Source organism: Lepus europaeus, chromosome 12 (genome assembly GCF_033115175.1).
Source record: "Lepus europaeus isolate LE1 chromosome 12, mLepTim1.pri, whole genome shotgun sequence".
NCBI classification, from domain to species: Eukaryota; Metazoa; Chordata; class Mammalia; order Lagomorpha; family Leporidae; genus Lepus; species Lepus europaeus.
This window is the reverse complement of record NC_084838.1, coordinates 1,308,821-1,335,084: the sequence shown is the minus strand read 5'-3', so window position 1 is coordinate 1,335,084 and position 26,264 is coordinate 1,308,821. Positions and strand designations below refer to the sequence as shown.

At 69.3% G+C, this 26,264-nt stretch overlaps 1 protein-coding gene across 1 annotated transcript; it reads left to right on the top strand.

Annotated features, from left to right (window-relative positions):
* Positions 1-7,133: 7,133 nt before the first annotated feature.
* Positions 7,134-24,284, top strand: UBAC1 (UBA domain containing 1). Its single transcript, XM_062207241.1, has 10 exons — positions 7,134-7,323; positions 11,146-11,266; positions 11,824-11,897; positions 16,497-16,604; positions 17,237-17,339; positions 17,413-17,521; positions 18,011-18,221; positions 20,277-20,363; positions 23,041-23,179; positions 24,049-24,284. The coding sequence occupies exons 1-10, from the start codon at positions 7,186-7,188 to the stop codon at positions 24,162-24,164; spliced, it is 1,206 nt and encodes a 401-aa protein (XP_062063225.1). The 5' UTR covers positions 7,134-7,185; the 3' UTR covers positions 24,165-24,284.
* The last annotated feature ends 1,980 nt before the right edge of the window (positions 24,285-26,264 follow it).

Here is a 26,264-nt window from a genome sequence, read left to right as displayed (position 1 = left end):
TAGGACGGCGCACCTGTGCTGCGGGGGGGAGGGGATAAGACGGTGCACCTGTGCTGCTGGGGGGAGGGGATAGGACGGTGCACCTGTGCTGCCGGGGGGAGGGGATAGGACGGCGCACCTGTGCTGCCGGGGGGAGGGGATAGGACGGTGCACCTGTGCTGCTGTGGGGAGGGGATAGGACGGTGCACCTGTACTGCCGGGGGGAGGGGGATAGGACGGCGCACCTGTGCTGCCGGGGGGAGGGGATAGGACGGTGCACCTGTGCTGCCGGGGGGAGGGGATAGGACGGCGCACCTGTGCTGCGGGGGGGAGGGGATAAGACGGTGCACCTGTGCTGCTGGGGGGAGGGGATAGGACGGTGCACCTGTGCTGCCGGGGGGAGGGGATAGGACGGTGCTGCTGGGGGGAGGGGATAGGACGGCGCACCTGTGCTGCCGGGGGGAGGGGATAGGACGGCGCACCTGTGCTGCTGGGGGGGAGGGGATAGGACTGTGCACCTGTGCTGCTGGGGGGAGGGGATAGGACGGCGCACCTGTGCTGCTGGGGGGAGGGGATAGGACGGCGCACCTGTGCTGCTGGGGGGAGGGGATAGGACGGCGCACCTGTGCTGCTGGGGGGAGGGGATAGGACGGCGCACCTGTGCTGCCGGGGGGAGGGGGATAGGACGGTGCACCTGTGCTGCCGTGGGGAGGGGATAGGACGGCGCACCTGTGCTGCCGGGGGGAGGGGATAGGACGGCGCACCTGTGCTGCCGGGGGGAGGGGGATAGGACGGCGCACCTGTGCTGCCGGGGGGAGGGGATAGGACGGCGCACCTGTGCTGCCGGGGGGAGGGGATAGGACTGTGCACCTGTGCTGCCGGGGGGAGGGGATAGGACGGCGCACCTGTGCTGCCGGGGGGAGGGGATAGGACGGCGCACCTGTGCTGCCGGGGGGGAGGGGATAGGACGGCGCACCTGTGCTGCCGGGGGGGAGGGGATAGGACGGCGCACCTGTGCTGCCGGGGGGGAGGGGATAGGACGGCGCACCTGTGCTGCCGGGGGGAGGGGATAGGACGGCGCACCTGTGCTGCTGGGGGGAGGGGATAGGACGGCGCACCTGTGCTGCTGGGGGGAGGGGATAGGACGGTGCACCTGTGCTGCTGGGGGGGAGGGGATAGGACGGTGCACCTGTGCTGCTGTGGGGAGGGGGATAGGACTGTGCACCTGTGCTGCCGGGGGGAGGGGATAGGACGGCGCACCTGTGCTGCCGGGGGGAGGGGATAGGACGGTGCACCTGTGCTGCCGGGGGGAGGGGGATAGGACGGCAACCTGTGCTGCCGGGGGGGAGGGGATAGGACGGTGCACCTGTGCTGCCGGGGGGAGGGGATAGGACGGTGCACCTGTGCTGCCGGGGGGAGGGGATAGGACGGTGCACCTGTGCTGCTGTGGGGAGGGGATAGGACGGTGCACCTGTGCTGCCGTGGGGGAGGGGATAGGACGGTGCACCTGTGCTGCCGGGGGGGGGAGGGGATAGGACGGTGCACCTGTGCTGCCGGGGGGGAGGGGATAGGACGGTGCACCTGTGCTGCTGGGGGGAGGGGGATAGGACGGTGCACCTGTGCTGCTGGGGGGAGGGGATAGGACTGTGCACCTGTGCTGCCGGGGGGAGGGGATAGGACGGTGCACCTGTGCTGCCGGGGGGGAGGGGATAGGACGGTGCACCTGTGCTGCCGGGGGGGAGGGGATAGGACGGCGCACCTGTGCTGCTGGGGGGGAGGGGATAGGACGGTGCACCTGTGCTGCCGGGGGGGAGGGGATAGGACTGTGCACCTGTGCTGCCGGGGGGAGGGGATAGGACGGCGACCTGTGCTGCTGGGGGGAGGGGGATAGGACGGTGCACCTGTGCTGCCGGGGGGGAGGGGATAGGACGGCGCACCTGTGCTGCTGGGGGGGAGGGGATAGGACGATGCACCTGTGCTGCTGGGGGGAGGGGATAGGACGGTGCACCTGTGCTGCCGGGTGGAGGGGATAGGACGGCGACCTGTGCTGCTGGGGGGAGGGGGATAGGACGGTGCACCTGTGCTGCTGGGGGGAGGGGATAGGACGGCGACCTGTGCTGCTGGGGGGAGGGGGATAGGATGGCGCACCTGTGCTGCTGTGGGGAGGGGATAGGACGGCGCACCTGTGCTGCTGGGGGGAGGGGATAGGACGGTGCACCTGTGCTGCTGTGGGGAGGGGATAGGACGGTGCACCTGTGCTGCTGTGGGGAGGGGATAGGACGGTGCACCTGTGCTGCTGGGGGGAGGGGAATAGGACGGTGCACCTGTTCTGCTGGGGGGAGGGGATAGGACGGCGACCTGTGCTGCTGGGGGGGAGGGGATAGGACGGTGCACCTGTGCTGCTGGGGGGGAGGGGATAGGACGGTGCACCTGTGCTGCCGGGGGGAGGGGATAGGACGGTGTGGCTGCCATGGCAAACACGGTATTTCCTCAGAAGCCAGAGACACCTGGTGTGTGTGGGGGGCTCAGCTGCAGCCAGGAGAAGAGGGGAGGCCGCTGGGGCACCAGCACACCAGGGCCCCTGGCACGGTGCAGTGTCACCCAGACTGGAAGAGGAAAGACACGGGGCAGGTGTGTGGCGCAGCAGTGTCTCCGCTGGGGCCCCGATGTCCCGTATCAGAGGGCCAGCTCTGCCTCCACCCATGTCCTGGGAGCGCCTGGGCCCCTCCCCCACGTGGGAGGCCAGGATGGAGCTCCTGGCTCCTGGCTTGGCCTGGCCCAGCCCCAGCTGCGGTGGGCATCTGGGGAGTGACCCAGCAGATAGAAGACCTCTCTGTCTGTCTGTCTACCTTGAAAATAAGGACATGAAAGGGGTCAAGCCTGACCCCGGCTGCAGCAGGGGTGAGCGTCGAGGCCACGGCCGCAGGAGGCCCAGTGGGGTCCGTGTTGAGCGGGGGCCGGGCTTCAGTTTGGGCGCGGGAGGTTCTGGGGAGGACGGTGGACTCGGCGGCACCGCTGAGCTCACGGACACTCAGACGGGTAAAGCGGCACGTTCCGCGCCACGCACGCTCCTCTCCAGGTTTTCAAAGTGGGAAGACTTGAGGATGGCCAGAGAGGGCCCGGCATCGCCAGCAGCCCGGGCTGCCGGAGCGCGGCCGGGCCAGGGGGTTCAGCACCTTGGAGAGAGGCGCAGCCCACCTGGGCTGTCCTGGGACCCGAGGGCCCACGCGGGAGCAGGAGCAGCAGGTCCTGGGGGCCTGGTGGGCTCTGCCTGCCCCCCCCTCTGGCTGAGGCAGGGCGGTCTTGGGGAGACTCCCCAGGTCTGTGCCTCCGGCCAGCTGGGCTGCAAAGGCTGACCCTTGTTCCCGAGGCTTGCTCAGGCCCACCCAGCCCGGGGAGGGAGGAGCCGACACTGCCTGGGCCCCGCCCCCAGCTTTGGGAAGGCCCCGCCCATCTCTGGCCTCTTGGCCATGCTCTCTGGCCATGCTCACGAGGAACTGAGCGCAGTGAGGGCAGGTGCGGCCAGCTGGGCGGGGAGGGGGCTGTCTCCTTCCTCCCGGCACCGACTTTCTCCCCTGGCGTGGGGTCACCCTCAACCCCCCAGGAAGCTTGTGTTCATTCTTGTCACAGGGAGACCAGTGCTGCGCTATCGGCCTGTAGCGCCCTGGGCACCGGGACTGCACACGCGTGAGGCCATGCCATCCCTGAGGCCACGCCTCCCCGAGGCCCCACACGCCTGTGCCAGGGCAACCGCCAGTCCCCGCCAGGCTGAGCGGCCGTCTGAGCCTAGGGCCCAGGATGTCTGGGACCGACACGGCCCAGGGGCCCTGCAGGATAGTCCCTTGGCGGCCAGCAGGGGGTGCTGTGGCTGCCTGGGGGTGCAGGGCTGTCCTGGGCAGAAGGGTAAACTGAGGACTGCCCGCCAGGTCACTCATTCGTTCACAGCAAGCCTGTGGCTGCCCAGCGCCCTCACAGAGTCCACCCAGACGCCCATCCCCCCGTGGGAGGGAGGGGCAGAGGTCAACACCGGGGCCAGGGGCCCTGAGTCTGTGGCTCCCTCCCCATTTGGCGGTGGGCTTGGGTCCCCACGGGGGCTGGGGAGGCGGCCCCGTCCAGAGAGCCTTTTGGGGTTTCAGGAGGGGGGACCTCGGCCAGCCACGCAGACGGCCGATTCCACTTGAGGCTGGGTTGGGTGGACGCCACGCTGTGCTGGGCACCTGGCTCGCCCGTGTCTGTCAGCGACAGCAGCTGCCCTGGCGGACGGCCCCCACGCAGGCCGCGGGAGGGTCCACACGTTTGCCCAGCTCTGGGACCCCCGATTCTCCCAGCTCCTGACCCGAGGGAACAGAGAGGGGCCCGGGAGCCCGGCTCTGACTTCCCGGGAGCCCGGAGTCCAAGCCCGGTGTCCACTCCCGTGTTCCCAACGAGGAAACATAGGGCCGAAGTCAGGCAGCGCCCGCCCGGTCACACGGGCGCATGGGGAGGCCGTGAAGGCGCGGGAGCCCGGCTGGGCCGGCCTGCAGCCTGCCGGTGCCCAGCCCGGGGCTGCGCCTGGGAGGCTGCCCGCGGGGGCCCGGCCCCTGGCTGACCGGAACGGTCCCTGCCGGCTCGTTATTTTCGGAGCTGGAAATCACTATTCATGACAGCAAACTTCAAGATGAAATAATGAGTGTGTCCTCTTGCAAAGCAAATTGCGCTGTGGAATATTCATGAGCTGTGACTTCACGGTCTCCAGTGGGGGAAGCCGGCGGCGCGAGCGTCAGGCTGAGCAGGCGCTGAACTCTGCCTGTTTGCGGGCCCTGGCACCGGCGCATTTTAATGCAATAATTAATTAACCTTGGGATCGCTCTCAGCCCGCGGCCTCCCCACGCCTCCGCGCCGGCTCCTGTCCCGCTCCGTGCCAGGAGGACCAGGCCAGTGCGGTGAGGGTGGGGCTGCAGCTCTGGGCCAGGGCGGGGCCAGGACCACGGGACGCCCCACGCCGGGGAGGGCCACAGCTCTCCCCCCGGGCGTGCTGAGTGGAGCCGGCTGACGTGATTGGTCCAGGCCCTCAGGACGAGGTCCTCCCGGATCTGGGGTGGCCTGAGTCCCGGGACCGCTGTCCCTCGGACCGGGAGGGAGGCGCGGCGGAGAGACCACGCGCAGTCAGAGGCGGAGGTCGGGGTGACACAGCCTCCAGCCGACTGCGGGAGCTGAGGGGGCCTCTCTTAGGGTCCTAGGGGGGGCCGGCTGCCGGCCCCTCGGTTTTGGGCTTTGTGGCCCTCAGAGCTGAGAGAGGATGCACTTCTGCTGCTGGGGCCCAGGTCGGGGGTCCCCAAAGCCCCGGGAGCCGGCCCCACCGGGACAGTGGCCTCTTGAGGGCCCCTTCTTTCTCCAGGCCTGGTGCCTCCCCTGCAGGGGGCGGAGCAGAGCTGTGCTTCCCCAGCCCCCACCCCGCCCCCTCTGCCGCTGTCCAGAGAACTCAGTCCCCTTTCTCTTCACCCATTCCCGACGCCCCTGCCCTGCAGGTGGCACCTGCTCCCAGCCCAGCCTCCGAACTGGAGACGCCTGGCCTGAGACCCCCGGGCACATACATGTGCACACACACGCACACAGTGCCCATGCGCAGGAATGCACCCCCCCCCCAGCACACCAACTCACTCTCGCCACCCCCTGGCACGACAACAGCTCACCCACGCCCTCTAGTGACCACTCGGAGGTACTGCAATCAGGCCCGAACTTGGCTTGGGTTCGGGGCTTGGTGGAGGCCCCTGGGGAGCGGCGGCCCCTGGTCTGGGTCAGACTCGGAGCAGACTGTTTTAGGGAGGCTTTTGGCCTTGGAGCCACCCTCCCCACCCCCCCGCCAGCACCGCCCACCTGAGCCCTCGGCCTGCCACACCCCACCGCCCACCCTGGCCTGCCCCTGCCTGGGAAGGGTGGGCGGTGGGGTCCTGGGCCCCAGCTGGTCCCCCGGCCACGTGGGGCGCTGGGGACCCTAGCCTTGCAAGCTTCTCCGTGGGTTCCTTTCCAGCACGAGCTGGCCATGGCTGGCTCCCGGTGCTGCAGCTAAAAGCTCCCTGAACCCAGAGGTCCCGCCGCCCCGGCCTCACCGGGCTGGGCCCGTGTCTGCCTTCCTCCCGCCGCACCCAGGCCTGCAGCGGCACCCAGCGCGTAGTGGGTCCCTGGACGCAGAGGCCAGGACGTAGGTGCCTCGGGGACCGGGGGAGGGAGAAGGGAGGCCGCAGCCAGGGCCAGTGCGGAGGAGGGGAGGGGCCCAGGCCAGCGTCTCTGGGTCCACATCTCTTGGGAGGGAAAGTGAGGACCCCGGGCTGGGAGAACGTGGAGGCCAAACCCAGGAGCCCCTCCCTCGGCGAGCCCCGGTCCCTGGGGTGGGCTCAGCTAACCGCCGTCCCTCTGCGTGACCCTGGGGTCGGGTCGCCACTGAGTGGCGGTGCCAGGTGACGGCAGCTGCCCCACGCGCCCGGCCCGAGGACCCCCAGGTGGGCGAGGGGGACGCTGGGCTCGGCCTGCCAGCCCTGCAGCCGCCCGCCGAGGCCACGAGTGCGGTCCTGGCTCCGGTCCCAAGGCCTCGCCCAGGCGTGCTCGGCACCCAGAGGCCCTGGGGCCCCTCGTCTGCTTCCTCGGGGCTGCCCGAGGCGCCGTCGCGGTCCCGGCTCCAGGACGAGCCGGCCGTCTCCGGTCCAGGCCTCTCTCCTGATCTGTCCAGCTGCCCCCACTGCCACCTCGACCTGGGTGTCGAGTGCACGTCCGGGTCCCTGCGTGCGCGGCCGAGCGCCGCGGCTCCCGGGTCCCTGCGTGCGCGGCCGAGCGCCGCGGCTCCCCGTGCGCCTGACCCTCGGCCCTGCCCGGCCCCGCCGACCGGCGCAGCTGCCGGAGAACTACATCTCCCGGCATGCCCCGGCGCGCCCTGTGACGCACTTCCGCCACGGCGCAGCTGCCGGAGAACCACATCTCCCGGCATGCCCCGGGCGTCGCCGCGTGACGCACTTCCTGCGCGGCGGCGGCGGGAGCGGCGGCGGCGGGAGCCAGGCGACGGCTTGGGCCGCGGCGAGTGACGGGGCCGCGGGGCCGACGGGGGCCGGGCCGGGGCGGGGCGGCGGCCCAGCCCAGGCGCGCGTGGGCAGCCGGGCCCCGCCCCCGCCCCGCCCGCCGCGGTGACCTTCACGGGCGCGGGCGGCGGGCGCAGGCCCGGGCGGCGGCGGCGCGATGTTCGTGCAGGAGGAGAAGATCTTCGCCGGCAAGGTGCTGCGGCTGCACATCTGCGCGGCCGACGGCGCCGAGTGGCAGGAGGAGGCGAGCGAGGACACGTCGGTGGAGCAGCTCAAGGAGCGCTGCCTGCGGCACGTAAGGCCGCGCCCCCGCCCCCGCCCCCGCGCCGGGACCCCGCGCGCGCGCCCCCGCCGCGCGCCCCCGCGCCAGGCCCCGCACCGGGACCCCGCGCCCGCGCCGGCTCCCCCGGTGGGGCCGAGGCTCCCCCAGTGCCCGGCGGGCGTGGGTCAGCCCGGCTTGGCCACCGGCGCGCGCCCCTAAGCCCGAGGCCTTGGCTGCGCGCAGAGACGCTTGCCCGGGGAGGCGCGGGCGAGGCCCCGTGCGCCCCGCCGCTCCCTGCCGGTGTTCGGGACGCTCTGGGCCTCGGGCGGCCGGCGGCGATGGCCGTCCTCCCCGGCTGGCAGCGAGCGAGCTCTGCCCCTGCGGGATGCCCGGTGTCCCTGGGAGCGGAGGCCCGGGGGTTCCACGGGCAGAGTTCCCACGTGCTGGGGCGGGCCTGGCAGCTGGCCGGTCCCTGCCCGTGGAGCCTGGGGAGGCGGCCCAGCCCTGGCCGCCGCCGGCGTCTGGGCCTGAGCCGGACGGGAGGGACGGGGGCCTCTCTCCGTCTGTCCCCCCCTCCAAGTGAAATGCAAATCAATGATTTTCCAACAAGAGGTGTGGCCGGTGGCGCCTGCTGGTGGACTCCCGGCCATCACCCTGGCGCCCTCGGCAGAGGGGACGTGGGGCCTCTGGTGGGCGCGGGTCAGCGCCCCTGCTCCGAGCCCCCGGCCGGAACGAGGCCGGGGGGGGGGGGGCTCCAGGCTCGCTCGTCCCAGGGGGTTTGGGCCCCTGGCCTCCCTGTCTCCTGTCTGCTGTGTGGCTCCCGGGTCAGAGAGCCACCACGGCCGCCCCGAGCGTCCACACCGGGCAGCCAGGCCCACAGCGGAGGTGGCGCCCAGAGCGCGTCTTGCGGTGTCACCTGGCTGGTGTGGCGGTCCTGGCAGTGTCCCCACTGCCCCGGGAGGGAGGGACTTCCGGGCCCGGCTCCTCGGGAGCAGCTGTGCCCCTGCGGGGTCGCTGGCCCCAGTGTCGCTGCCCGGAGTGGCGTGGGTGCTGAGGGAGCCGAGGGAGTGACCGCTTGGGCGGCGTTTCTCTGTGGGGTGACGTCCACGGAGTTGGGCGTTTCGGCGTTATCTCCAGCTCACAGATGCACGGGGTGTGGGTGGCGCTCGGGGAGGGCTGGGCGGCTCTGGGGGTTTCCCCTGCCACCCCCAGCGGGCCCAGCGCATGCGAGGGCAGAGGCGGGAGGTGGCCGTGGACAGGGCCGGGCTGAGGCCTTGGCTTCTGTCCGGGGCGCCAGGTTGTTGGGGAAAGTGCTTCGTGGGCCGTGTTCCGGACGGGACCGGCAGCTCGCCCCGTGTCGGGGCCGTTTGGACGCCTGTCACGTCACACACGGCCCGCAGGACTGTCAGTTAGGCTGCTGCGGCGTCACCGGCTGTGCTGTGGTCGGCCAGTGGTTCCGCAGGCCCGTCGCAGGCCCCACGCCCCATGCCAGCACGCTAGGGTTGGTGTGGGGTTCTCTGCCTGCTGCGCGTGGCGGGCGTGCATCCTGGGTCTCGTGGCTTGTGTGGCTCGGTGGCAGCTCAGGCCTTCCCGATCCCTCTCAGTTGCAGCTTGTATGAAGTGCCCGTGTGGCCGCTGGAGGGCGCTGGCGCCGGTGCTCACGTGTGTGTGCCTGCAGCCCCCGGGGCTCTGGGCCTGTGGGGGAGGCCACCTGGATGGCACGGCAGGTCCTGGCGTGGGTGTGTCCTCAATGCACACGGCCTCCGCTGAGCCGGTGTTAGGAGAGCACTGGGGGGCTGTGCCACGGCGTTTCGAGCGCCCTCCTTCCCCGTGGGCCTTGGGGAGTCTGCTGGAACAAGAGCCACCCCAGCAGGGCTCCCCGCCCCAGGCTCCGGGGGCCCTCTGGGAAGCGGGGGTTCCGCTCTGTCACTGGTCGTGCCTGGTGGTACCTAGGGCCCGAGGGGCCGTGCCAGGCTTCGCCGTGTGCTCACATCAGATGGCCCCTGTCCAGCCGCCAGCAGAGCAGTGCTGGGTGCGCTGTGCCCTGTGTGAGACTGGAGGCCGCTGTGTCTCGCAGGGCCCCCTGGTGACTTCCGGAGCCTTTAGATCACAGGTGGGGCAGGAGGGGGAGAGCGAGCGTGTGTGTGCCTGCCTCACTGTGCGCTGAGGGGCTGGGTCCCGTCCTCCTCCCCCGGGCTGCCCAGGTGCTGTGGGTGTCCAGGGCCCTGGGGACCTGGAGGCCCTGTGGGCTGCCTGCAGTGCCAGCATCTCATATGGGCATTGGTTCGAGACCTGCCTGCTCCATTTCCAATCCAGCTCTCTGCTGTGGCCTGGGAAGGCAGTGGAAGATGGCCAAGTGCTTGGGTCCCTGCATCCATGTGGGAGACCAGGAAGAAGCTCCTGGCTCCTGGCTTTGCATCGACGCAGCTCTGGCTGTAGTGGCCATCTGGGAATGACCCAGCAAATAGACCTCTCTCTCTCTCTTTCTCTCTCTCTCTGTCACTGTCTGTAACTCTACCTGTCAAGTAAATAAAATCTTAAAAAGATTTATTCATTTATTTGGAAGAGTTAGAAGGAGAGACAGAAAGGTCTTCCGTCTGCTGGTTCACTCCCCAGGTGGCCACAATGGCCAGGGCTGGATCAGGCCAAAGCCAGGAGCTCCACCCAGGTCTCCCACGTGGGTGCAGGGGTCCGAGCACTTGGGCCATCGTCCACTGCTTTCCCAGGTCATCAGCAGAGAGCTGGATGGGAAGTGGAGCAGCCGGGACTGGAACCGGCGCCCGTATGGGATGCCGGCACTGCAGGCAGTGGCTTTATCCATTAAGCAACCGCACTGGTCCCTCATTTATTATTTTTTTAAAAAGATTTATTTATTTATTTGAAAGGAAGAGAGGCAGAGGGGGAGAGAGAGAGAGAGAGAGAGAGAGAGAGAGGTCTTCCATCTGCTGGTTCACTCCCCAATGGCTGCAACGGCCAGAGCTGTGCTGATCTGGAGCCAGGAGCTTCTTCCGGGTCTCCCACGTGGGTGCAGGGCCTAAAGCCTTGGGTCATCTTCCACTGCCCTCCCAGGCCACAGCAGGGAGCTGGATTGGAAGTGGAGCAGCCCAGACTTGAACCTGTGCCCACACGGGATGCCGGCACTCCAGGCCAAGGCTTTCCCTGCTACGCCACAGCGCCGGCCCCCTCACTTATTATCTTAGAAAACTACTAGTTTATTATTTGAAAGGCAGCGTGACAGAGAGCTTCCATCTGCTGGTTTACCCCCCAAGTGGCTGTTGCAGCCAGTGTGAGCCAGGCAGGAGGCAGGAGCCAGGGGCTCCATCTGGGTCTCCTGCGTGGGTGGCAGGGGCCCGGCAGGTTAGCGAAGAGCTGGGCCGGGAGGGGAGCAGCGGGACTGGAGCCGGCGCCCTGCTGCGGTGCTGACGTGGCGCTGAGCCGCAGGCCGGCCGCCCCGCCCCCGCCCCGGCTATTTTTGTTGACACCCACTCGCCTGGGCAGCCATTGGCCCGGGGGCTGGGCCTCCGGTGCTTGGGTCCCTGCCGTGCCTGTGGGAGACCTGGATGAGTCCTGGCCCAGCCCTGGCTGTGCGGGCGCTTCCCGGCCAGCTGTCTGTGTAAAACTTCTTAAAAACCCTGAGAGCGACTCGCCAGACCTTTCCAGACTACACACGCGGCTCTCATGGCTGCTGCTGGCCGGCGGGTGTCGCGTGCCGAGGCTCTGCGCCGTCCCGGGTCCTCGGCCCGGGGCCCCGTCACGGACTTGTGCTGCGCTGGGCGGGGTGGGGGCGGTCTGGCCTGCGTGGCGGCGTTTCGGCGTGTTCTCCGTCCTGAACACGCGCCGTGACTTTTCCCTCAGTGTGCTCACGGGAGCTTGGAGGACCCCAAAAGCGTCGCCCATCACAAACTGATCCACGCCGCGTCCGAGCGGGTGCTCAGCGACACCAAGACGGTCTCGGAGGAGAGCGTCCAGGACCGAGGTGAGGGCGGGCCGCCGGTGGGCGCCGCGGCCGGGCTCGCCGAGGCGCTGCGGCTTTGCCTTCACTGGAGACGGCCTCCTGGGAGGTGTGTGACCACGGCCGGCCGGCACGGCGCCGCCGCGGGTGTTGCCTTGGTTCCCAGCAGACCGCCCCGGCGCTCCTGCAGCCAGGGCCCCGTGGCGTCACTTCAGGTTGTGTGACGGGGTCTGGCTCTGCTCGTCCCCTTCACTGTGCTTCCGAAAGCTTGTGAGAGCAGGCTGGGTGCTGAACCTGTGGGCGCGTGGCCTTTGCCGTGGTCTGCGTGGAGCTCGGAGTCCCCGACCCACGCCCAGCAGGGGCCGTTCAGCGGGGTCCCCAGCTATCCTGGGCCCGGCGGTTGGGCCTGCCGCAGCCCACAGTGGCCACGGCCTGGGAGCCTGGACGTCCCCGGGCTGTGTGGACGCTGTGGACACTGCGGGGGCCTGGGCTCAGGTGGTGCTCCGTGGGAGGGACCCAGGGCAGCGGGCCCAGCTCTCCCGCCCGCGCCGGACGTGGCGACGTGACTGCTGTTTCCCCAGATGTCCTCTTGCTGATAAAAAGGCGCACGCCAGCCCCGCTCCCGAAGATGGCCGACGTCTCAGCCGAGGAGAAGGTAGGCCGGGGGCTGCTCTGTCTCCCCGGGGTCTTGTCCGTGACCGTGTGCCCCGCACACGTGAGCTGGGGGGAGAGCGTGTTCTCCCTCCTGGGCCTGCCCCCACCTCGCAGGGCAGAGTGGGCGTCCTGGTCCTGGGGTTGGCCTGGTGGCGCAGCCCCTTCGTGTAAGTGTTTTTCTTTCTCAGCTCAAGGGGATGGACTTTTTCACCCACGCTTTGAAGTGCTAGGGGCCATTGGCTCCAGACAGGGCAGGCCCGGGGCCGAGCCTCATCTGGGCTGGACACGCAGGGGGAGTGCCCCGGGTCCCTCTGCTTATCTTCAGCCACACCTGGCCAGTGGCTGTGCACAGGCGGGCCACCCTGCCCGTCTCCCACACACAGCTCCGGCCGCCCTGCCTGCTCCGGGCCACCCTGCCCCACAGCTCTGGGCCGCCCTGCCTGTCTCCCACCGCCCTGCCTGTCTCCCACGCACAGCTCCGGCCGCCCTGCCCGTCTCCCACCGCCCTGCCTGCTCCGGGCCACCCTGCCCCACAGCTCCTGGCCGCCCTGCCCGCTCCAGGCGCTCGGCAGCTGGTCCGCAGCTCTCAGGTTACAGCCGGGCTGGTCACGCAGCAGACCTGGCCGCCGCCCAGCCTCTTGCATGCAGAGAGCTGCCTTCGAGAGTTTGTGGAAAATGCAGTTGAAGTCGAGGTCGTTTTGATGCACAGAAGTTTTGAAATCCATTCATGGTTTTTTCACAATCGGCACTTTTAAAAGAAACTCATCTTTATTTTATTTTTTTATGTTTGAGAGGCAGCAGAAGGTGAGCTCTTCCTGCTGGTTCGCTCCCCAGGTGCCCACAGCTGCTCGGAGGGGCCAGGCCCACCGAGCCACAGCCACGGGGCTGGGACTCAGCCCAGGTCCCCAGCCACGGGAGCCCCGCTGGGCCCCGCTGCTGCGTCAGAAGGGACCTGAACAGGAAGCTGGGACTGGGAGCATGGCGGGGGGGCACTCAGGACCGGAGTCGGGGGCCCTGGGATCATGGTGGAGGGGCACTCAGGACCGGAGTTGGGGGCCCTGGGAGCATGGCGGGGGGGGGCACTCAGGACCGGAGTCGGGGGCCCTGGGAGCATGGCGGGGGGGGCACTCAGGACCGGAGTCGGGGGCCCTGGGATCATGGTGGAGGGGGCACTCAGGACCGGAGTCGGGGGCCCTGGGAGCATGGCGGGGGGGGCACTCAGGACCGGAGTCGGGGGCCCTGGGAGCATGGCGGGGGGGGCACTCAGGACCGGAGTCGGGGGCCCTGGGAGCATGGCGGGGGGGGGGGGCACTCAGGACCGGAGTCGGGGCCCTGAGCAGGAAGCTGGGACTGGGAGCAGAGCTGGGACTCAGGACCGGAGTCGGGGGGCTCTGGTGGGGCAGACATTCCCAGTGTGCCCTGGCCACTGGGCCGCGTGTCTGTCCCTGTGACGTGCTTTGTCGTGAACTCCGGGAGAGTCCTCGTAAGCATAGCTTTCAACATTTGGCTTTAAAATTTATTTATTTATTTGAAAGGCAGAGTTCCACAGAGGCAGAGAGAGGGAGAGAGGGAGAGAGGTCTTCCATCCCCTGGTTCACTCCCCAATTGGCTGCAATGGCCGGAGCTGTGCCGATCCAAAGCCAGGAGCCAGGAGTTTCTTCCGGGTCTCCCACGTGGGTGCAGGGCCCAAGGACTTGGGACATCTTCTACTGCTTCCCCAGGCCACAGCAGAGAGCTGGGGCGGAAGTGGAGCAGCCGGGACTGGAACTGGCGCCCACATGGGATGCTGGCACTGCAGGCAGCGGCTTTACCTGCTATGCCACAGCGCCGGCCCCCTCTCAACGTTTTTTTTACACCGAATCAAACTGCTTTTTACATTGCATCTTCCATGAACTTTTCTTAAAACTTATTTATTTGAAACGCAAATTGACGGGGATAGGCAGAGACAGAATGATGAGAGAGAGAGGGGGGGGGGTCTTCATCCGCTGGCTCACCCCTCAAATGGCCACCACGGCCAGAGCTGAGCCGATCTGAAGCCGGGAGCCAGGAGCCTCTTCCGGGTCTCCCACGCGGTGCAGGGGCCCGAGTCCTTGGTCAGCTTCTGGGGGTCGCTGGACTGGAAGTGGAGTGGCGGGGACTTGAGCCAGCATACAGATGTGGGGTGCTGCTGTCAGGCACAGCTTAGCTCCCTGAGCCCAGCTCGAGCCGCCGTGCACTTCTTGACGTGCCTGCGTTAGCTCATCTTTTCAGAATTACTTTCCCTTGTTAAGTCAATGTGATACACATACCTGTATTTAGAAAGTCACCTATAGGCTGGCGTCTGGTGCAGTGCGCGAGACACAACGTAGGGGCCGCACTGTGGTAGTGGGTAAAGCCTCCGCCTGCGACGCCAGCATCCCGTGTGGGTGCCGGTTCCAGTCCCGGCTGCCCCACTTCCCATCCAGCTCTGCTATTGTTACCAGTGAATGGCACGGTTCTCGTCTTCGCGCAAGAAAGAATCCAGGCGTGAGACAGAGCCGTGGAGGTAGAACAGCACGGTTTAGTAGGGCAGGACACCCGTAAGACGGATGGCACCTCTCCAGACAGAGCCTGAGAGCGCCCAGTCGCTCAGACTGGGGGAGCGGGGCTGCATGGCTGAGTGGAGAGAACACACCTGGGCGGGCAGGCGGGCGGTCAGCAGTGCGGCCGAGGGCTGAGCACACAGTCCGGTTGAGGCCGGGGGTTTTTAAGGAGATGGGTCTTTGTCTTCTCACATCTCCTCCTGAAACAAAGGATTTTATGGGTGTAAATACTAAAACTCCTATCTGAGTTTTCCCCTGAAGGTATCAGACAGGAAGAGGCCTAGCTGGTGCCGTCCTGGGTTCAGAGGAAGGGTGAGCAGGACCCCCTAGAGAATGGGGACCCGGAGCAGGGTGTTTGAGATGCAGACACTGGGCTGCATCTGGGAGATTGTGGAAGATTTGTCAGGCAGAAGGGGCGGGGCCCCCACCTGGCAGGTTATGGGTAGGAGGGGCAGGGCAGGATGCGAACATTGGGCTGCCCTGAAACGTTACCGGGGTGACTTTGAGATGCACATGCTGGACCCAGATGTCTCCTTAGGCCTTTGTCACACACACATAAGCTCCTATCTGACTTCCTACCTAACACTATGGGCTGGGAAAGCAGTGGAAGATGGCCCACGTGCTTGGGCCCCTGCACCCGCACGGGAGACCTGGATGGAGCTCCTGGCCCTTGGCTTCAGCCTGGCCCAGCTCCGATCATTGCAGCCATTTGGGGAGTGAACCAGCGGATGGAAGACCTCTCTCTCTCTCTGTCACTGTGCCTTTCAAGTGAAAAAAAATAATGAAATATCTAGCAGTTTTTCCCTTCCCTGGTGATTCGAATGGTGGAGTTCTGGATGCCGCTGCTGGAATGTTCTGGATTGTTCTCTGGTAGCTCTGTCTCCTTGCTTTCTCTTCTCTCTGCAGCTCTCGCCGGGCCTGCTCGCTGGGAGCTCTCCCTGGGCCTGCTCGCTGGGAGCTCTCCCCGGGCCTGCTCGCTGGGAGCTCTCCCCGGGCCTGCTCGCTGGGAGCTCTCCCTGGGCCTGCTCGCTGGGAGCTCTCCCCGGGCCTGCTCGCTGGGAGCTCTCGCCGGGCCTGCTCGCTGGGAGCTCTCGCCGGGCCTGCTCGCTGGGAGCTCTCCCGGAGCTCTCCCTGGGCCTGCTCGCTGGGAGCTCTCCCTGGGCCTGCTCGCTGGGAGCTCTCCCCGGGCCTGCTCGCTGGGAGCTCTCGCCGGGCCTGCTCGCTGGGAGCTCTCCCGGGGCTCTCCTTGCCTTTTTCTGTGGCCCTGCTGTGAAAATGCCCCAGGCAGCCACCGCCCTCAGCTTATTCTTGCGCCATCCTGTGGGGCCTTGGTCCCTGTGCCATGTCTCCTGGTTCCTGCCTTCCAAAAGCTGGCCTCTCCCCTCACTGCCCGCCCCTTCCGGAAGAGGTTAATTATTTGAAAGGCTGTTACAGAGTGAGAGGTGGAGACACAGATGTTCCATTCGCTGGTTCTCGCCCCAGCTGGGGCTGGGTCAGGCCGAAGCCAGGAGGAGTCTGGAGCTCCACCCAGGTCTCCCACGCGGGTGCAGGGGCCCAGCCCTTGGGCTGTCCTCCACTGCTTTCCCAGGCCCCAGCAGGGAGCTGGATGGGAAAAGGAGCAGCCGGCACTGGCACTGGTGCTGTGGGGTGGCCGCCGGGGGTGCGGCCGGCGGGCGGGCGGGCGGGCGGCTCTGCATTGCTCCTGTGGGGGTTTGCTCTCCCCGCTCCTGCGCGGGCTGAGTGGTTTCTCCCGTTTTCACCGTGCGCCAGAGCCGCAGCCACGAGTGGCCGGCCTGCTGGGGAGTCGCCGCCTCGCGCAGTCCCGCCGCGGCCCCGCGTTGCCCATCGGGGCTGCCTCTGGCCCTTGTTGGCCACGCTCTCCGGGGCAGCAGCCACGCTGTCCTCCATCCGAGGCGGGCACGGAGCCCGCGGGGGCCCGCCAGCCTCACCCTGCTCGCTGCTCTGTGGTGATCGGCGCGAGCTGACGTGGCTTCTGTTGCTCTTGTGTCCATTGCTGGCTTCTGCCCACTTTTCTACAGAAAAAGCAGGACCAGAAGGCTCCAGACAGGGACGCCATATTCCGGGCGACGGCCAAGCTGCCCTCCTACGGTGCCGACCGGGCTGCGGCGCAGACCAGCCCACGAGACGTGAGTGCCGGGCGGGCACCGTCAGAGGAGCCTCTGCACGTGCTGGGGCGCCGGAGCGCGGCTGCTCCCCAGCTTCCCCAGACGGGAGCCTCGGCCCGGAAGCGGGGCTGCAGGGCCCAGCGCGCTGGGGACACCAGGGTTTTGCTCTGAGTGGCGAGAACCTCAGGCAGAATCTGTTTCCAAGGCGCTTTGGGTCGGAAAGGCACTGAGGCGCGTGGACGAGCCCAGGCACGGGCGCTCTGGGGCTGGCGGCCCGGGCTCCACTCTGAGCCGCCACTGTAGGGACGACCTCTCGGGTCCCTGCCCGAGGCTTCCGAGCTGCCTGGGCGTTGGTGCTTGGCTCCGAGGTGGCGCCTGGCACGGAGCGAGGCGGGCCCGTGACCATGCTCACCAGCTCCTCGTTGGTTCTGGTGCCCGTCCTGTGCTCGGCCGGTGTCTGAGACCCGTGCTGGCGCCGCCGCCACGTCGGCGTGGTCTTCGTGGAGCCTCGGGCTCCAGCTGCAGAGCCCCGGCCGGCAGCCTGCGGCCTCCTGGGCTGGGGCTGGCCCGGAGCTGCCCTCTGGTGGGGCCGTGGCCGCCGGCGTGGGGAGGGGACAGCGCGGCCGGCGGCCCCAGGCGCTCTCTCCCCTCAGTTTCAGACAGAGCTGCGGAAGATCTTGGTGTCGCTCATCGAGGTGGCGCAGAAGTTGTTGGCGCTGAACCCTGATGCCGTGGAGCTGTTCAGGAAGGCCAACGGTACGGGCGAGCCCAGCCGCGGCGGGGCCGGGCGCCCTGCTCTGGGCTCACGCGGCCTCCCCTCCGCCTGCAGCCATGCTGGACGAAGACGAGGACGAGCGCCTGGATGAGGCGGCGCTGCGGCAGCTCACGGAGATGGGCTTCCCCGAGAGCAGGGCCACCAAGGCCCTGCGGCTGAACCGGTACGTGCGGCCCCGCCCCGCGCCAGCGGGGGCGTCCCCGTGCCTGGGGTCCTGCGCCCGGCTCACGGTTCGACTCGTACCCCAGAGGCCTGAGTTTTTAGGGGGCCCTTACATGTGCACCCCACAAGCAGCTCCGCTTCTCGCCCTGAGCTTTAAGTCCTCTCGGCCTCTCTGGGGGTGGCCAGTCGTCATCATGTCACTTGTCACGGGGCTGTTTGGGGCCTCAGACTTGAGCCCCCACGGGGCCCTCCCTGCAGCCCCGGCTCTGCCGTGGGCCCTACAGCGGAGGACCCGCCCAGCAGTCGCCGTCCCCGGGCCGCGAGCCTTTGTGGACCTCCCCTCCCGTGCTGGTCTCTGCGGAAGGTGCCGTGGCTCGGCGGGCGGGCGGGCTCTGCTGGGGCGGCGGCTGAGGGGTCCTGGGTGGAGGCGTCTTGGGCACAGGGCAGTGAGGGCCTGGCGGTGCTGGGACGGCGTCTTGCTCCCTTGCAGCATGTCCGTGCCGCAGGCCATGGAGTGGCTGATTGAGCACGCGGAAGACCCCACCATAGACGCGCCTCTGCCGGGCCAGGCCTCGCCCGGAGCCGCCGCGGCCTCGGAGGCCGCTGCTGAAGGGGGCGCCGAGGACGAGGAGGCCAGAGACGAGCTGACGGAGGTCTTCAGGAGGATTCGGAGGAAAAGGGAGTTCCGGGCGGACGCTCGGGTGCGTGGTGCTGAGCCCGCGCGGCCGCCGCTGCTGGTCCCTGGAGGCCGCGTTGTATCCGGGAAGCTTGGGCGCGCTGCTGACGCCTGCTGAGCCTCCGAGCCGGGAGCCGGGGAGGGAGGTCAGACAGGCCCGGCCCCGCTGGCGTGGGCCACATCCCTTGTGGACATCCTCACTGGAGCCCGGTGGCTGAGCCGCCTGTGTGGTCAGGCAGCACGTGTGTCCTGTCCTCCTTGTGCCCCTGAGCTGCACCTGTTGTGGGCGGGGCCCCCGTGCAGAGCTGCAGGGCCGTCCTACGGGGCTGCCTGTCTTGTGAGGCCTGCAGGGGTCAGCGCCTGGCCAGGGCGGGTGACTGGAGCGCCCGTGGCCCTCTGCGCCCTCACTGGCTCCGTGGATCAGGGCTCTGACCCCTCCCTGGCGTCCGTGATGGTCGGGAACCGTCAGGGCCGGAGTCTGTGCAGCCGGTGCACGGGGTGGGGGTGGTGCACGCTGCAGGCTGCCGCGTGCAAGCCAGAGCTGGGCGGTGGGCTGTTTTTCTTTCCCATTTTCAAGGAGTTGTTTATTTGAAAAGCAGAGTTTCAGAGGAGAGGGAGAGGGGGAGAGAGAGAGAGAGAGAGAGAGAGGGAGGGAGGGAGGGAGGGAGGGAGGGAGGGAGGGAGGGAGGGGCAGGCGTTCCATCCCCTGGTTCACTCCCCAGTGACTGCAGCGGCCAGGGCTGGGCCAGGAGCCAGGAGCTCCATCCGGGTCTCCCACGCAGGTGCGGGGCCTGACCACCTGGGCCATCTCCCGCTGCTGTCCCAGGCCACAGCAGGGAGCTGGGCAGACGTGGGATGCTGGCTCCACCCTCTGCCAGGACGCTGCCCCTGGATTTCTCTTGGGGTGGCACATGTGCCGACTTAGGTTCAGCAAGACGGATGTGCGTGTGGCCTGTGCGTGGCGAGTGGGAGGCGGGAGACGCACCACTGGGGAGGCGGCCTGTCTGCAGGGGAGGCCAGCTGGGGGCCCCAAGGTGCAGAGCTCCCCTTAAAGGGCAGTGGATGTCTCTCCTGCTCCTGGGAGGCGGCGGCGGGCACCTGCGCGGCACAGGCCAGCCTCGGCCCCTGCGGGGCCTCCCACCCACGGCCGGGCCGGTTCTGGACGGTTTCTGCCGCCTCTGACCCCGCTGTGGCGTGCAGGTGGCTTCGCAGGGTGTGCGTCTCACCGTGATCTCTGCTGAGGCCTTCGTGTGTCCCCGGGGGTCCTGTGGGACCGGAGGAGCCCGGCCTGCTCTGGCAGGGCTGAGCAGGCCCCGGCCCGGAGCTGGCGTTCACAGTGGCCGTCCTGGGCCCTGAGGGCTGCGGAGAGAGCAGGCTGTCGCTGCACCTGCCCACCTCTGTCCCGGCCTTCCGCGTCAGTGCCCGCACTCCACTGTGGGTGAGGGCCACCTTCGCGTGTGTGGGGATGTCGGGCCCCACCCTCAGGCTCTGGCCCTTGGAGACCCCTGCCCGTGCTGCATCTCGAGGACCGTGTCTGGCAGCCTGGCGGGGTCCCCGGGCCCTTGGTTGCGCGTGCTGCTCTTCTGAACCCGGCGTGGTCCTCGTGGTGTGTGCCCCCGGCTACTGCCCGTCTCCTGTCAGTATCCTAACCCTCTAAGACAACCCAGCTTTCATTCTTGCCTAGGGCCCGCGCCTCTTGCGTGGAGAGTTGCCGGGAGAGGGGTCAGGCCTGAGGGTGGTGGCTCAGCCCTCCACCCTCTGGTTTGTGAGCGAGGGCGAGGCCGGAGATTGTGCAGTGAGGGTCACCCTGAGGACCCTGGCGAGAAGGCTCGGCCAAGGGGGCGGAGTGGACGCCTGCTGTCCCCCTGCCCCCTGCCCCGGCACTGCCTCCTGGCCTGAGAGATGGGAGCAGGGTTGGCTTCACGAGGCTGGACCGTGGCCCAGCAGGAGTCCCCGGCTGTGCTGGGCCCTGGGTGGAGACGCGCATGTGGGAACACGCTCGCGCTGGGCGCCTTGGCACCTGCTCCCCCCACGCGGAGGGCGAGGTCCCTGCTGCTCCTGACGCCCCGTGCCCCCCCAGGCCGTGGTCTCCCTCATGGAGATGGGCTTCGATGAGAAGGAGGTGCTGGATGCCCTACGTGTAAACAACAACCAGCAGAGCGCCGCCGTGAGTACCGGGGAGCAGCGCCCCCGCCCCTACCTGCACAGCGCCTGCCCCGCCCCACCCCGTACCTGCACAGCGCCCCCCACTGCCCGTACCTGCACAGCGCCTGCCCCACCCCACCCCGTACCTGCACAGCGCCTGCCCCGCCCCACCCCGTACCTGCACAGCGCCCCCCACCCCGTACCTGCACAGCGCCCCCCACCGCCCGTACCTGCACAGCGCCTGCCCCACCCCACCCCGTACCTGCACGGCGCCTGCCCCACCGCCCGTACCTGCACAGCGCCCCCCACCGCCCGTACCTGCACGGCGCCTGCCCCACCCCACCCCATACCTGCACGGTGCCTGCCCCACCGCCCGTACCTGCACAGCGCCCCCCACCGCCCGTACCTGTACAGCGCCTGCCCCACCGCCCCCTACCTGCACAGTGCCTGCCCCATCCCACCCCGTACCTGCACAGCGCCCCCCACCGCCCGTACCTGCACAGCGCCTGCCCCACTGCCCGTACCTGCACAGCGCCTGCCCCACCCCACCCCATACCTGCACAGCGCCTGCCCCACCCCACCCCATACCTGCACAGCGCCCCCCACCGCCCGTACCTGCACGGAGCCCCCCACCGCCCCCTACCTGCACAGCGCCCCCCACTGCCCGTACCTGCACGGCGCCTGCCCCACCCCACCCCGTACCTGCACAGCGCCCCCCACCGCCCGTACCTGCACGGAGCCCCCCCACCGCCCCCTACCTGCACAGCGCCTGCCCCACCCCACCCCGTACCTGCACAGCACCTGCCCCACCGCCCGTACCTGCACAGCGCCCCCCACCGCCCGTACCTGCACAGCGCCTGCCCCACCCCACCCCGTACCTGCACGGCGCCTGCCCCACCGCCCGTACCTGCACGGCGCCCCCCACCGCCCGTACCTGCACAGCGCCTGCCCCACCCCACCCCGTACCTGCACAGCGCCCCCCACCGCCCCCTACCTGCACAGCGCCTGCCCCACCCCACCCCGTACCTGCACAGCGCCCCCCACCCCGTACCTGCACAGCGCCCCCCACCGCCCCCTACCTGCACAGCGCCTGCCCCACCCCACCCCGTACCTGCACAGCGCCCCCCACCCCGTACCTGCACAGTGCCTGCCCCACCCCACCCCGTACCTGCACGGCGCCTGCCCCACCGCCCGTACCTGCACGGCGCCCCCCACCGCCCGTACCTGTACAGCGCCTGCCCCACCGCCCCCTACCTGCACAGCGCCTGCCCCACCCCACCCCGTACCTGCACAGCGCCTGCCCCACTGCCCGTACCTGCACAGCGCCTGCCCCACCCCACCCCATACCTGCACAGCGCCCCCCACCGCCCGTACCTGCACGGCGCCTGCCCCACTGCCCGTACCTGCACAGCGCCTGCCCCACCCCACCCCATACCTGCACAGCGCCCCCCACCGCCCGTACCTGCACGGAGCCCCCCACCGCCCCCTACCTGCACAGCGCCTGCCCCACCCCACCCCGTACCTGCACAGCACCTGCCCCACCGCCCGTACCTGCACAGCGCCCCCCACCGCCCGTATCTGCACAGCGCCTGCCCCACCCCACCCCGTACCTGTACAGCGCCCCCCACCGCCCGTACCTGCACAGCGCCTGCCCCACCCCACCCCGTACCTGCACAGCGCCCCCCACCGCCCGTACCTGCACGGCCCCCCCCACTGCCCGTACCTACACAGAGCCCCCCACCCCGTACCTGCACAGCGCCTGCCCCACCCCACCCCGTACCTGCACAGCGCCCCCCACCGCCCGTACCTGCACAGAGCCCCCCACCCCGTACCTGCACAGCGCCTGCCCCACCCCACCCCGTACCTGCACGGCCCCCCCCACTGCCCGTACCTGCACGGCGCCGCGCCATCAGTGGCGCTACGTGTTAGGACGTTTTTGATTTACTGGGGAGTCGGAGATGAGAGCGAGCAAACTTTGCTGAAGCTCGGGGCTTGGAACTCCGCGTGGGCCTCCGTGGGTGATGGGGACCCCCGACCCCGGAAGCTGGAGCCACGTCCAGCTCTGTGCTGTGGGGCGGCTGTCTTCATGGCAGGCCCGGCGCCCACCCGGGCTTCTGGCGGGAGGTGGGAGGCGAAGGGCGGGTCGCCGAAGGAGACAGAAACCCCCACAGCACTGGGGCCGCTCTGGGCTTTGCCCGGGAAGCAGCACCCTCCGTGTGCTCCGTGGGGCCGTGCGTGTCCTGGTCCACCGACTGCCTGCGGGGCCATGCGTGTCCTGGTCCACCGACTGCCCGCGGGGCCGTGCGTGTCCTGGTCCACCGACTGCCCGCGGGGCCGTGCGTGTCCTGGTCCACCGACTGCCCGCCGAGGCTGTGGCCGGGGCCTCCCCCACAGACAGCCAGGGTGGCGATGATGAGGGTGTGGGCGCCTCCGTGACAGGACCTCGGGCAGGGCTGGACCTTGGTGAGGTCCCCAGCGCTCTGCTGGCCACGCCGGTGCCCACCTCCAGCGCCTGGACGTGGCCGTGGTCAGAGGGAACCCCAGAGACGCTGGGTCTGCACCTGCTTTGTGTGTGTCCAGGTCCCCTCCGTCAGGGCAGCCGTGGGCCCCAGGAGCTCCTGGGGAGCTGCAGGCCAGCCAGGGTGCCGCACCGGCGCCTGGAGGCGCTAACGGCTGCCCCCCCGCCCCCCGGTTTTCAGTGTGAGTGGCTGCTGGGGGACCGGAAGCCGTCGCCCGAGGAGCTGGACCAGGGCATCGACCCCGAGAGCCCCCTCTTTCAAGCCATCCTGGACAACCCCGTGGTGCAGCTGGGGCTGACCAACCCCAAGACGTTGCTGGGTACGTGTACCTTCCGCACGCGGCCCCGGCAGTCGGGTCTGTTCCTGGTGTGTTCCAGGGCGGTGTTGTCCAGGCCTGTCCAGACCTGTCCTGACGTAGAGGCCCCGGACTCACCTGGGGCAGGGGTAGCTTCCGCACCTGTCGTCTGGGGCCTCTCCCGTGGTCGTTTTTAGGGGGCCGGGGACAGGGCCAGGGCAGGGGGTAGGGGGCACAGCCGGGGGCAGGGGCTGGGGTTGGGGCCTGTGTCTGCTGTCAGCTGGGAGGTCAGAGTGCTCCAGCCCCCGTGTATGTGTGTGTGTCAGCGTGCGTGATCGTGAGACGCGTGTGTGTGCGTGATTGTGCGTGTGTGGGAGTGTAAGGCAGAGGCGTCCGATGTGGGTTTGTTCTACTCCTGCCATTGCAGGCCAGAGCAGATGAGGTTGCGCTGCCCTGGGGGTGTGAGAGCCCCAGGAGCCTGGAGCTCCATCCGGTCTCCCAGGTGCAGGGCCACGCCCTCGGCCGTCTTCCGCGGCCCGGCCTTCCCAGGTGCACCGGCAGGAGCTGGGTTGAAGAGGAGCAGCCAGGACTGGAACCTGCGCCCGTGTGGGTCCCGGTGCCGCAGGCGGAGGCTTAGCCCCCTACGCCCCAGCCCCGCCCGGTTCCTCCTTTTTTTAAAGTTGAAGATGAGGAAGGTCTCCCCGCCCCGTCCAGTGCCGGAGCTTGGTCCCTGCCTACCGGGTGGCCGGCGCCTGGGGAGCGCGGGGCTTCCTTGCGGTCTGGACCCTCGCGCACCGCCGTCGGCGTCAGCAGGGCGCACAGCTCGTGGGGGCGGAGGGCGCTCTGCCCGGGACCCCCCAGGCTGACCTCGCTCGCCCCGCTGTGCCCCGCAGCCTTCGAGGACATGCTGGAGAACCCGCTCAACAGCACCCAGTGGATGAACGACCCCGAGACGGGGCCCGTCATGCTGCAGATCTCGCGCGTCTTCCAGACGCTGAACCGCGCGTAGGCGGCGGCCCAGGGCCGGGCCTGCTTCACGGACGGCGGGCGGCGCAGGGAGCCCAGGGCCGGGCTCGGGTGTAGCGAGAGCACCCGCGGGCTCTCCGATGAATAAACTCCGTGTTTCCTATTCCCGGCGGTGGTGCGCGCGCCGGCCCCGCGGACACGGCTCAGCGCAGGGGCTGGTGCCGCACGCTCTGTGGACACGCGGGCTGTGCACTGCCCACTCTGAAAGGCACAGACTGGCATCCACCTGCTGGTTCACTTCCCGGGGCTGGGCCAGGCCGAAGCTGGGCGCTCCATCGGGGTCTCTGGGCGGCAGGGCCCCCACCGAGCCATCCCTGCTGCCTCCCGGCCAACCCCGCCCCGCTGGCGCCTTCGCTGCGTCCTGCGGTGAGGGTTGCTCTGGGTCGCACGTGTGCGTGGGCCGTCGTGGTCAGTCTGGTGCCGAGGGCTCGGGCCTTCCTGCACTGCTAGCGCCCCCCCCCCCCCCAGCACGGAGGCTTCTTCCGGAAGCCGTGCGCTGGCCTGCCTGTGCCCTCCACGGCTCCCCCTGCTCTGCCGACAAGCAGAGCCCCCAGGGAGGACCTTGCCACGGGTCTGGCCCTGGTGCATCCAGCCCCGGTGGAGGGAGGCTGCCTGGACCGCCCCGCCTGCAGGCCTCGGCCGGCAGGTGTCAGCTCGGGGAAAGGCCGCAGGGCCACCAGCCTGGGCTGGGACCCTGTGCTGGACACCCCGCAGTGGAGCCGGGCGCCCGGCCTTGGGGGCACCCTGCCCTCGGCCCCAGAGCCCAGCTTGCCCGACAGATCCGAACAGTTCCTGACACGTTCCCTTCCCCGCTGGGGATCCACAGCCGTCCGCCCGGCCCGTGACCTCCCCTTACTGCCCGGTGTTCACAGCACGCGGGCTCCCGGCCCGAGGGTGAGGCCCCTCTCCACCGTGGCTCCGTCTTAGGAGCCACGTCTGTGTGTCCCCACCCCGGGTCGGGTTGAGCTGGTGGCACCGTGGTTCCGGGAGGCAGTCCCACAGGAGAGAGGCCGCCCGGGGTGGCCTGGTCCCCAGCCTGTCCTCGCGTGGCAGTGCGTGCCAGCATGCAGGTAGAACCTGTGTGCACGTGGTCATACACCCGGCTCCCTGAATTCCACTGTGGGATAACAGGAAGCGCTGGAGAGGGCACAGCTGTTACCACGGGAGCCGGGGTGCCCCGGCCCCACCCAGGCCGGCTGCAGCACCTCTCTGCTCCGGACCACGAGCCCAGCTCGGTCCCTAGGCCGAGTGGGAAGGAGGTAACAGGCAGAGGTGGGGGCTCCCTGCAGAGGAGGCTTTGCCCAGGAGCCCCAGGTCTGGGGAGACATCCCCCCCCACCCTCCGCCCAGAGAGTGCCCAGCTGCAGCTCCCACGGCCCCGACACCTGTCCACACTGGGGCGCCACACAGCCCAGCCTCACCGCCTGCGCCATCTGGAATCAGTGGGGGGCCGAGCTGGGGCTCGGCCCGGGCTCGGCCCAGGCTCTCCGATGTGGGACGCAGGCGTCCAGGCAGCGTCTCAACCACTGTGCCACACGCCGAGCCCCGCCCCCGTTAACTGTGCCGCGCCGGCCACCTCGGGCAGCACTGCCCAGCGGCAGGAAGCTCCGTCCCTGCTGTCTGCCTCCACGGCTCTCTTCCCTGGCACACGCTCAGTCCCGTAAGCACAGCCCGCGTGCCAGCGCGTCTCCCCTCAGGGAGCTGGCGCCATTCTACAGCCAGGAGCACTGAGGCGGGAGTGGTCAGAGGGTCTGCCCAGCCCCCCGCCCCCGGGCACCCGGAGAGCCAGGGTACAGCCCGGTCCTCGGCCGGGGTCTCCCGCCCAAGCCCCAGACACAGCCCGGTCCTCGGCCGGGGTCTCCCGCCCGAGCCCCAGGGTACAGCCCGGTCCTCGGCCGGGGTCTCCTGCCGAGCCCCAGGGTACAGCCCGGTCCTTGGCCGGGGTCTCCTGCCCGAGCCCCAGGGTACAGCCCGGTCCTCGGCCGGGGTCTCCTGCCCCAGCCCCAGACACAGCCCGGTCCTCGGCCGGGGTCTCCTGCCCGAGCCCCAGGGTACAGCCCGGTCCTCGGCCGGGGTCTCCTGCC

Coding starts and splice junctions, on each gene's coding strand:
- UBAC1 (XM_062207241.1), top strand. CDS start 7,186: ATGTTCGTGCAGGAGGAGAAGATCTTCGCCGGCAAGGTGCTGCGGCTG. Junction 7,324..11,145: donor AGGAGCGCTGCCTGCGGCAC/GTAAGGCCGCGC, acceptor CTTTTCCCTCAG/TGTGCTCACGGGAGCTTGGA. Junction 18,222..20,276: donor AGTTCCGGGCGGACGCTCGG/GTGCGTGGTGCT, acceptor GTGCCCCCCCAG/GCCGTGGTCTCCCTCATGGA.